Source organism: Hylobates moloch, unplaced genomic scaffold (genome assembly GCF_009828535.3).
Source record: "Hylobates moloch isolate HMO894 unplaced genomic scaffold, HMol_V3 SCAFFOLD_12, whole genome shotgun sequence".
NCBI classification, from domain to species: domain Eukaryota; kingdom Metazoa; phylum Chordata; class Mammalia; order Primates; family Hylobatidae; genus Hylobates; species Hylobates moloch.
In genome coordinates this window covers 23,188,588-23,200,350 of record NW_026652287.1, presented here as the reverse complement: position 1 = coordinate 23,200,350, position 11,763 = coordinate 23,188,588, and the positions used below count along the sequence as shown (strand labels likewise).

General features: G+C 51.0%; 1 protein-coding gene across 1 annotated transcript in view; it reads right to left on the bottom strand.

Annotated features, from left to right (window-relative positions):
• The window catches only part of TRPV4 (transient receptor potential cation channel subfamily V member 4), a 35,352-nt gene extending 24,111 nt beyond the window's left edge, over positions 1-11,241 (bottom strand). Inside the window, exons 1-3 of the mRNA XM_058425404.1 lie at positions 10,856-11,241; positions 5,659-5,831; positions 418-570 (exon numbers count right to left, since the gene is read on the bottom strand). Of these exons, the coding sequence (XP_058281387.1) occupies positions 418-570; positions 5,659-5,831; positions 10,856-11,241 (712 nt within the window). The remainder of the gene's footprint in view (positions 1-417; positions 571-5,658; positions 5,832-10,855) is intronic.
• Positions 11,242-11,763: the final 522 nt, after the last annotated feature.

The following is an 11,763-nucleotide window of genomic DNA, read 5'->3' as shown; positions in this document are numbered from 1 at the left end:
TGCCTCAGCCTCCCAAAGTGCTGGGATTACAGGTGTGAGCCACCGCACCCGGCCTTTTTTTTTTTTTTTTGTATCTTTTGTCGAGACAGGATTCCACCATGTTGCCCACGCTGGTCTTGAACTCCTGGGCTCAAGCGATCTGCCCCCCTTGGCCTCCCAAAGTGCTGGGATTACAGGTAAGAGCCACCGCACCCAGTGGAATCTTCTATTCTGAAACTCGAAACAAAGTTGGAAGGGGTAGTTACTGTTCCTTCATCCATCCATCCATCCATCCATCCATCCATCCATCCATCCATCCGTCAGGTCCTGGGTACATGCTGGCACTTAGGCCCAGATCAAAGCTCCCAGGGGTCAGACAAGCAAAGGACAGTGTCTCCATCAGCCCCCGTGGCACCCCTGCCCAGCCCGGGGCCCCACCTCGATAGTAGATGTCGCGGAAGGGCGAGTTAATGAACTCCCGCATGTTGCCGGTGCGCTCCGCGATGTCCAGCAGCACAGGGATGGTGTCGTTGCGGCCGTTGCTCAGGTTCAGCAAGGCCTTGGGCAGGCAGGTCTTCCCTGTAGATGGCTCTAGCAGGAGAGACATACAAGATGACGCGGCGCTCCAGCCCATGGCCTTGAACTTCTACGCATCGGGGTACAGAGCACTGGGTAGGGGTTCAGACGTCCTGGCTGTCAACATCTCCTCTCTGAGCCTGTTTCCTCATCTGTCTAGTGGGGACCCAGGGCCACTCATCTTTCTGCCTCTAGTGGTGCTGAGAGGGTACAATAAACTCATGGGGTTAGGTGCTTTGAAATGTGAGAGGCTTCAGCCTACAGATTGGTATTTATTTAATTAATCTTATTTGGGAAGATTTTTTATCTATTTTTATTTATTAATATCCTTTTTTTTGAGAGAGAGGGTCTCGCTCTGTCATCCAGGCTGGAGTATAGTGGTGCAATCCTAGCTCATTGCAGCCTCCGATTCCTGGACTCAAGTGACCCTCCCACCTCAGCCTCCCAAGTGGCAGCTAAGACTACAGGTGTGCACCTCCATGCTCAACTAATTTTTTAATTTTTATTTTCATAGAGAAGGGATCTCACTCTGTTACCCAGGCTGGTCTCAAACACCTGGCCTCAAGTGCTCCTCCCACCTCAGCCTTCCAAAGTGCTGGGATTACAGGTGTGAGCCACCACACCCGGTCCTTGAAAAGATTTATGTTAAGTGCTTCATAAACAAATAAATGGTGAGAATGCTGGGTTAAACAAAGCCAATCATAATTCCTTACTACAGGACTTCTCAGAGCCTTTCATACACTAACAGGGACTGTGAGTCTCTAAAAGCAAGACACACTAGGCAGCATTCACCCACCTGTCAGAGCATCGAATCCTTTTCCCATGAAGCATTTACACTGGTGCCCCTAGAAGGGAGTGGAGGGGTGCAGCGCTCCCCAAAGTGTGGGACTGTGTGCCACAGTGGATGTCAACTGACCTTAGGGGATCCAGGAGAGAATCTTGGGGGTTCTAGGGGGTGCAACAATAATAACCCTGAAGGTTTCATCCACTATCGAATCTTTCTCATGAAGTCAACTCTCCGTTTGGTACTAGCGGGTTCTTAACGCCTCCCACTAACGCTTGCTGATGTCTCTTTGCAAGTTTCTTTCTGCTGTAGCTATTTTTATGGTTACCTGAGTTGATTTATATCTCAGAAGAGTAAGTTGAAAACTCCCCTGTGAATCAAGGACAGGGCAAAATCAGCCAGGGGCTCAGGAATGGCCAGAGGGTGGGAGACACAGGTGTGGGTTCAGGTGCCCGTTCTGAAGCCAGGCACCTTGGGTTTGAGGCCTGGCTTTGCTCCCGACAGCTGTATGACCATTTCTCTGTTTAGGGTCCTTTCTGGCTAAATTAAAGCTATGAAGGGAAATTGAAGAGCTAATCAGTATTTGTTGATTAGCCCAGTACCAGGCAGATAGGAGTCTTTGATAAATATTACTGTTGCTGTTATCAATCCATGAGACGGGATTTAGGAACCGTCTCCCTAAATGCCAGGAATCAGTGAGGCAGACTCAAGAGACCTGAATTCTAGTCTCAGGCCTTCCAGGAGCAGGGTTGTTTGGGACAAGCCTCGTTCCCAGTTGCTTTCCCGCTGTCCACCTGGCGCCCAGCTCAGAGGCGACACCATCCCTCTCATGGAATAATATGGCCCAGCCACCGTCCCTCTCACATGCCTAAGACACCTCCCTCATTTCCCCATTTCCCCCAGCCTCTCTGGCCTTCCTTCCTCCACTTTCCATATAGCAGCTGGAATGGTCATTTCAGACAGCAACTGACCACGGTGAACTACAGGGTCTTTGCACCTGCTGTCTCTGAACCCCCAACCAAACCGAAACATTCCTCCCTCCTCTTTTCACCTGGTTAACTGCAACTCACTCAGACTCTGCTCAAGTGTCACCTCCTCCAGGAAGCTCTCCTGGATTTTCCCTGACTAGGTCAAATCCTCCAGTACAGCCTTTTGTTGACACCTGTTACAGTTCATAACTGTGTGTTTATTTCTGTGGTTGCTTGGTCAATGCTGGTCCTGTCCAGGAGCCTGTGGGCACCTTGAGGGCAGGGTGATGTCTGCTTTGCTCACTATCGTTCAGCCTCTGCCAAGCACAGTGCCGGGTATGTGGTAGGTGCCCAACAACCATTTGCTGAGTTAACACACATTGAATGAAGGGGAGAGCTGGGCACCCCAGGTAATTCCAAACCATAGGTGACCCAAAGTGGAACTAGAGACCCTGGATTCGGGCTTTCAGACACAGGTTATAGACCCAGGGCGGGGACGCCTGGGTCCTGGGAGGAGATGTCAGGAGCAGGATCTTCCCAGAGATGAGGTGGAACATGCAGTTCCAGGAACAAGCCACCAGGTGGCGAAGTGGCTCTGCCCAGGGTGGGCTGCTGTGGCCAGGGGCTCTAAATTGACAATTGCCAAATTGGAGGTTGTGAAACTCTGCGGAGGGGAGGTGGGGGCACGGGAGGGTGTCCCAGACTTCCCTGATAATCGGATGAGCTCATGACCCTTTAGCCATGCAGGAACGGATCCAGGTTTTGTGGGACGTGGACTAGGTCGAGGACCTCAGAAAGGGCCTTAGCCGGGGGCCCTGGCACTTAATTAGTATCATGGACCTCACAGTAAGTCTCCCTCTATGCACATATACTAGCCTCTGCAATTTCAGAGACCCACCTCCTAAGCCTATCTTAGAGTCCCCCACCCACACTCATGCACAGACACACATGCGTCTGGGGGTTCCTGGACTATGATAAGAGCCCCCGACTCAGTCCTGAATTCAGGAGAAGCCAGAGGCCTTGACAAGCCAGCCTGGTGCTAAAGGCACAGGTGCCAGCATCCGTCTCCCAGGATTAGCTCTACCCCAAGATTCCCCACCTTTGCCTCACGTACTTGGTGGACCAGGAGAGGCCATTTCATCTGGCCAGGGCTTAAACATGGGTTATCTGCGAATGAGATCATTCATGCCATCACTGAGCTACTCCAGGAGCAGAGAGAAGCCCCATCCTCCCACAGCTCTAAACTTGTGCCTCCAAACGAGTCCACATTGCCTGGCCGGGAACCACGAATGAATATTTTTCATAAATCCAGCAACTGTCTTTTTGTTTATTTGTTTTTTGAGACAGAGCCTCGCACTTTCGCCCAGGCTGGAGTGCAGTGGTGCAATCTCGGCTCACTGCAACCTCTACCTCCCAGGTTCAAGTGATTCTCCTGGCTCAGCTTCCTAAGTAGCTGAAATTACAGGTGTGTGCCACTAAGCCTGGCTCTTTTTTTTTTTTTTTTTTTTTTGTATTTTTAGTAGAGACAGTGTTTTACCATGTTGGCAAGGCTGGTCTCAAACTCCTGACCTTAGGTGATACACCCACCTTGGCCTCCCAAAGTGCTGGGATTATAGGCATGAGCCACCATGCCAGGCTCCAGCAATTGTTTCCTGATGGACACAATGATACTGCATCGTATTGTTTCAGGGTAAGAATGAGGTTGAGGCCAGCCTCAATGGCTCATGCCTATAATCCCAGCACTTTGGGAGGCTGAGGCAGGAGGATCGCTTGAAGCCAGGAGTTTGATACCAGCCTGGGCAACATAGTGAGACCTGTCTCTTAAAAAAAAAAGAAAAAAAAATTTAGTCAGGCATGGTAGCTTGCACCTGTAGTCCCAACTACTCTGGAGGCTGAAGCAGGAGGATTGCTTGAGGCCAGAAGTTCAAGGCTGCAGGGAGCTGTGATCACACCACAGCATTCCAGCCTGGGTGACAGAATGAGACCCTATCTCAAAAAAAAAAAAAAAAAAAAAAACAGGTTGATAAAGGTATATGTGGATGATGTAGCACAGACTTGTTCACCCTGTTTGGGAACTTAATTTACTTAAAGTAACTGAAATCTTAAAAAATGTCCTCTTCTGGCTGGGCACAGTGGCTCATGCCTGTAATCCCAGCACTTCGGGAGGCCAAGGCGGGCGGATCACCTGAGGTCGGGAGTTTGAGACCAACCTGACCAACGTGGAGAGACCCCCGTCTCTACTAAAAGGTGCACATCCTGTAACCCAACTTTGGAGGCTGAGGCAGAAAACTATTGAACCAGGAGGCGGGAGTTGCAGGTGCCGTGAGCAGAGATCATCTCTGACATCCCTGAAGCCTCCTCAGACTTAGGCTGTAGACCAACCATGGTCCGCCTTCCAAGATGGGCCCTTCTTCATAGCAGGTATCACAATTCTTTTTTTTTTTTCCTGTCTGTCACCCAGGCTGGAGTGCAGTGGCATGATCACAGCTCACTGCAGCCTCAGCCTCCCAGGCTCATGCAACCCTCCTGCCTTGGCCTCCCAAAGTGCTGGGATTACAGGTGTGAGCCACCATGCCCAGCCTTGGTGTCACAATTCTTGACATGGTATCTTGACTTGTGAGATCACGGCCAGTTTAATAATGGCTTACCTAGAACCCAGCACATCGCAGGTGGCTGATTTGGGTGCAGGTGTTCACAGGTAAGGCCTGGGGCTGTGGAGGGTGCAGGTGTCCTGAGGCGGGTGTTTTGAATCTGGACAAGGCTGAAGGGTGAGCTCTCTGGGCTGGGGCTTCAGCCTAGGAAGTGGAGCCCTAAAGCTGGGCTGGGGTGGAGCAGACCCCAAGAAGTAGAATCAGGACTACCAGCCTGGACACCCTGCCCATCCCTCCAGACCTTCCCTCAGGGGTGCAGGAGCTCCAGGACTCCAGCTGCCTGCGCTGGGCTCTTTGTGGGATGAGAGCCAGGAGAGCTCTGCAGAGCCAGGAGTATGCTGTGATTATTCCCCAGTTTACAGATGAGGAAACGGAGGCTCAGAGAGGTCACACATTGCTTAAGTGGTAAAGGTAGGCTCTGAACCCAGGTAGGTGGACTCTGCTTACCCACTACACTAACCTTTTCATACATAAGGGCTGAATGAATGAAAGAATGAATAAATGGAGGTAGCTGAGGCCCAGAGAGGTTAAGTAACATGGGGAAGGACACACAGGACCAGACTCCCTGTCCGGTGCACTTTCCAGGCCAATGCAGTCCACTGACCCAAAGAAAGAAGCTGAGGGGAAAGGGGGCCCCCAATGCCAGGCTTCCCCCACACCCCTGGCTGTCCCACTGGCTATGCCCATCTGGGTGGCTCACCTCGAAACTCCTCATCAGTTAGGCGTTTCTTGTGGGTCAGCAGGAAGGGGAGCAGCCCGTCCAGGTCGGCAGTGGAGCCCCGGGACACGATGTCAAAGAGGATGGGCCGGTTGAAGACTTTGAGGATGGGGGGCGGCTGAGGGGCAGGGGCTTTGGGGCTCTGCGGCTGCTTCCTGGAGGAGGTAGGGAGGCAAGTTGATGGGAGGGCTCATCCCCTGTCTGCCCCACTGTCCCTGGCCTTAGGGACCCAGAGACTGTGGCGGGGTGCGGGCAGCTGAAGCCCTACAAGGAACAGGGTGAGGTAGATGGGGCAGATGTAAAAACTAAGGAAAGTTTTATCCAACAAACTATACCTAGTACCTACTGTGTGTTGGGTGGAGACAAACAGAAAGAAATGCACAGACTGCCCATACATCTATTCACCCATCCATCTATCCATCCATCATCCATCACTCGTCTATCCATCTACCTATCCACCTACTCATCCATCTATCCACCCATCCATCCATCACTTATCCATCCTTCCATCCATCTACCCATCCACCCACCTATCCATCCAACCATCACTCATCCACCCACTCCTCCATCTATCCACCCATCCATCCATCATTCATCCGTCCATCCATCTATCTACCCATCCACTCACCCATCCATCCATCCATCCATCCATCACTCATCCATCCATCTGCCCATTCATCCATCCATCCATCCACCCACCCACCACAGTTCATCCATTCATTCCATAACTAACCCATTAATTTATTCATTCAACAAACATTTGAGACAAATGAGGCCATGCTCATATGTACTTGCCCATGGCCCACCCCACGGTAAACATTCAATAAATGTTAGTTGATATTACCATTATTAATGAGTGCCTACTGTGTGTCTGGAGCTTGTATGTGCATGGGAGAGATGTGGGGCTACAGAGGCAGATGGAGGAAGTGTGTGGCACAGAGAGGGCTGGGAAGAGAAGAGATAGAGAGAGAAAGGAAGGAAACAGACACTAAGAGCTGGAGGGCTTGGAGACACTCATTCAGTCATTCAACAAACATTATTTCGGCACCTATTATATGCTAGGTTCTGAGAGAAAGAGCTAGCCCAGGGCCACTACAAGGCAGGAATGCTCTCTCTGTCACATTCTTACCTGGCCCAGTGCCTGGCACATCTTGGGATGCAGTAAGACTCTGTTCAATGAATAAGAGACTAAAGAGAAGGAGGAAGATGGAGGCACAGGGTCTGGGAGGGAGAAAAGGGGAGAGTAGGGGAACAGAGAAAACCCTAACAAGAGGCAGCAGGGCCAGAGGGGAAGGGGGAATGCAGTTGGGGAAACTGAGGCCAGGGAAGGTTGTGGAAGCAGGTGGGACAGGGTTGCAAGGGTGAACAAAGCTGGCATCTGGCTATACCCAGCCTGTCTTGCCATGAGAAGGGGACAGCTACTCTCCTCCCTTCCTCTTCGCCAAGGGTTGAGATTTTCTATCTCAGGGCAGGTACTGGCAAAGGGGGTCGTTAGCATCCACAGTAGGGTAAGAGGTGATCTCCTGTTGACAGGGGCACAGGCACAGATACAGCCTCTAATGAGGGCACTTAGGCAGCCCCCACTTTACCTCTTCCTGAACTTTGACCTTTGAGCCAAAAAATAAAAAGCAATACTGCCCCCACCAGATCTCACTGAGGCAGCCTTCAGGGCTCAGCCATGCCCCACTTACTCCACCAGCCTGGACTTCCTGGGGTAGGGGTGGGGAGGAGGGCTTGCAGGAGGGGTCTGAGGGAGGGGAAGGGGAGATACAGAGCCCACCAGCTTTCAACAGGACCTGGGAGGGCTTGGGGACAGAAGTATGGGAACATTGGGCACTCTGCTGCTCTGGCCCTTAGTTTCCACCTCTGAGCAAAGGTTGTACAGATTTTTCAGCACACAGACGACTGTGAGGCCCTGTTCCTTGGAGACATCTGCAGAGCCCTCTCCAGCCTTAGGCCCTTGCACTCACATTTCTCTCCACCTAGAACACCCTTCCCTCCCTCTCTGTGACCGCCCCTTCCCGACCTTTAGCTTTGGGCTTAAATGTTGACTCCTCCAAGAAGCCCTCCTGGATTACCTTTCTTGTATCCACCCACTCTAACTTCAGCACCTCCCCCAACTCACATGGCACATCCATGTGCTCAGCTACTTGCTTCTTGCCTGTCTCACCCTCTAAACAGAAAGTGCCGCCTGAGTACAGGTGGATCTGGTCTGGCTCAGCCTGAACCCTCAGGGCCAACCCCACTGACTGGCAGATAGTGTGCACTCAAGAAACATCCATTGGCCAGGTGCGGTGGCTCACGCCTGTAATCCCAGCATTTTGGGAGGCCGAGGTGGGCAGGTCACTTGAGGTCAGTAGTTCAAGACTAGCCTGGCCAACATGGTAAAACCCTGTCTCTACTAAAAATACAAAAATTAGCCGGTTGTGGTGGTGCACACCTGTAGTTCCAGCTACCCCGGAGGCTGAGGCTGGAGAATCGCTTGAATCTGGGAGGTGGAGGTTGCAGTGAGCCAAGATAGTGCCACTGCACTCCAGCCTGAGTGACAGAGCAAGACCCTGTCTCAGAAAAAAAAGAAAAGAAAAGAAAATGAAACATCTGAATGAATCAATGACTCTGTGAATAAATAAAGGGGGCGGCTCTTGACCAAGCAAGGGCTGCGAAGGTGAATCGGCTCCATCCAAGAGATAAATGAATCCGTGGCCAGCAAGGGGGACAGAGGAGGACCAGGCAAGTCCAGGCCATCTTCAGACCTCAGGACCATCCTCCAGGACACACACAGAGGCCACCAAGAGGAGATTTCATGAAGCAGTTGAGGAAAGGGTCAATTCAGGGCACATTAGGGACAGCAGGGCTGGGACCTAGAAAGGATACAGTTCAGCAGGGCCTGCTGAGGCTCAGGAGGAGCTGGCTAGGAGACTGCAAGTCCTGCTCCCTCCCCCAAACTGCCAAAAGCTTGTGGAAGTCCCCGGGCTTCCTAAAGGACCAGGAGGGAGGGCTCAACCTCACAAAGCAGGGAGTCTGCAAGTGACAGACAATAGGGTCATGCTGGAAACAGAGCCCAGGATGCCTGAGTTTGCAGAGTGCCACACAAAACACATGCAGATGCCAGCATAACACACTGGGGGAGGATGGGGACCAGACAAGGTGGTCAAGGGGGCTGGAGGCTCCCTGTCCCCAGCTAGGCCTGGCATGGAATGTGTCATAGGGGCCACATGCTGTCACCCCATCCAGGGCTTCTCTCCACTCTGTCTTTTCTTTCAGCAAGGCTGTCATTATGGGAAAGAAAGGTTGAATGCCTTGGGGTTTCCAGCTCTTTCTAAGCCTCAGGAAAGCCACTGGATGGCCAGGAATGGAGGTGATGATTGAAGAAGACCCAGGAGGGGCAGCTGGATGTGTACCAGGAAGAGAAGGTAGGGAGACGGATGGATGAATAGATGCAAAAATGGAAGAAAAGATGAGCAAATGAATAAATGAGTCAGTGACTAAGCAAACAAAGGAGTGAATGGACAAATGGATGGACAGAGATCTGGGTGAATGAATTGGTGGTTAGAAGAGAGAAGGAGAGGAAGGAAAGAAGGACGGCAGGCAGGTGAGCAATCAAGCATGAGAAATGGAATGAATGAATGAATAATGAATAGTTTGATAGCTGAATGGCTAGATGAATAGAAACAGTGGGTAGGTGAGAGGATGAAATGACATTCAGATGAGAAAATGGTAGATGAATGGAAGGTTGGTTATATGGGTGTATGGCTGGACAGATGGCTGACAGATGGGTAGATGGGTAGATAGATATTTTAATGAGTGGACAATGGATGGATAGATTAGATAGGTGGACAAAAAAGTGGAAAGATGGGCATCTGGGTAAATGAATGAGTAGATGATAGATGGATAAATGGATGGATGGATGGATGGATGGATGGATGGATGGATGGATGAACAGATGTATAAATAAGAAGATAATAAACAAATGGAAGGCTGGATGTGTAGGTGAAGAGATGGACAGACAAGTAGGTGAATGGGGGCAGACAAGTACGTGGATATGTAGGTGAATAAAAAAAGATGAGGCAGAGCGCGGTGGCTCACGCCTATAATCCCAACACTTTGGGAGGCCAAGGCAGGTGGATCACGAGGTCAGGAGTTCGAGATCAGCCTGGCCAAGATGGTGAAAACCTGTCTCTACTAAAAATACAAAAAAAATTAACTGGATGTGGTGGTGGGTGCCTGTAATCCCGGCTACTCAGGAGGCTGAGACAGGAGAATTGCTTGAACCCAGGAGGTGGAGGTTTCAGTGAGCCAAGATTATGCCATTGCACTCCAGCCTGGGCAACAGAGCAAGAGTCCATCTCAAAAAGAAAAGAAAAGCAGATGAATAAATGGAGAGTTAGATGAGTAAATAGTTGTATAAATGAGTAGGTGGATGGGTGAATGGGTAAATGGGTGAATGGATGAATGAATGGATGAACAGACAAATGTCCTATAGAAGGGTAGACAGAGGGGTAAATGGGTAGAGTAATGGATGATGGATTAATAGATGGATGATGAATAGATGGATGGATGATGGATAGATGGGTATATGGATGGATGGATGGATGGATGGATGGATGGATGGATGATATATGGATGGATGGATAGATTAATGGATAGATGGACAGATGGAATGATTAATAGATGAATAGATAGACAGATGGAAGGATGATGGATGAATGGATGGATGGATGATGGGTAGATGGATAGATGGATGGATAATAGATAGATGGACAGATGGAATAATGATGGATAGATGAATAGATGGACAGATGGAAGGATGATGTATAGATGAATAGATGGATGGATGGATGATGGATGATGGGTGGATGGATAGATGATAGATGGCTGGATGATGGATGGATGGATGGATGGATGATATATGGATGGAGAGATGAATGGATCGATGGATAGATGTATGGATGGTTGGATGGATGGATGAATAGATGGGTGGTTGGATGGATGGATGGATGGATGATATATGGATAGGGAGATGAATAGATGGATGGATAGATGTATGGATGATTGGATGGATAGATGGATGGATGGATGAATCGACGGATGGGTGGATAATAGGATAGAGGGGTGGATGATGAATGGGTGAATAGAAACAGAGGAGGAGACCACTGGCCAGGAAGCTAACAATACTCACTCTATGATCTTCTTCCTCCACCTCTTGTTGTCACTGGGGTGGTGACGATAGGTGCCGTAGTCAAAGAGTGAGTCCATGGGTGCTTTCTTGGGCCCAGGCACCACCGAGGACTCATACAGGGTGGACTCCAGCAGATCGATGGGGTTGGGCACCCCCTTGCGGAAGGCGCCCTGGAACTTCATGCGCAGATTTGGTCGCCCATCGCCTGGGCCAGCAGGGCGACTGGCATCAGCCGGTAAGGGTGAAGGGGAGCCATCCTCCCCCTCAAACAGATTGGCCAGGGAGGAGAGAGGAAAAGCCTCCCCGCCTGGGGTACCACTCTCATCCCCAGGGAGCTCAGCCACCTCCCCAGGCCCCGTGCGAGGGCCTTCGCTGGAATCCGCCATGCCTGCCCCAGGCCCGTCTGCACTGCTCAGCCTGCAAGGGAATGAAAGGGGAGTCAGGCAGAACCTGGCCAGTGGTGGGGGCTCCAGGAAGCCCCCTCCCACGTGGACAAGCAGCAGTGCTGCCAGCTGCTTCAAAGCCACCGTTGTAATGACAGGGGCGCAGGGAGGCCACTCCCAGATGTGGTTGGCCGCCAGCCTCAGGCAGGAACTGCAACAGGAGCCTCTTTCAGGAACCTGGAAACACAAATTAGCCCCAGGTCCAACTACCCTGAGCATTAGCTGAAAGAGGGTGGACTTCAGGGTCAAGAAGCTGGGACCCCATACTTGGATCCCAGACCCTACTGCTGACCAAGAAAGCCAGCTTTGGAGCCCCAGAGAGCCAAGTTCAAATCCAGGCTCCATACTTGGTCATTCCATGACACTGAGCAAGTCGACATTTCATAGCCTGTTTCCTGATCTGTAAGATGGGGATATCCAAGCCTCATGGGTAGAACATGCAGTCCAGGGGCCAGTGCAGCGCAG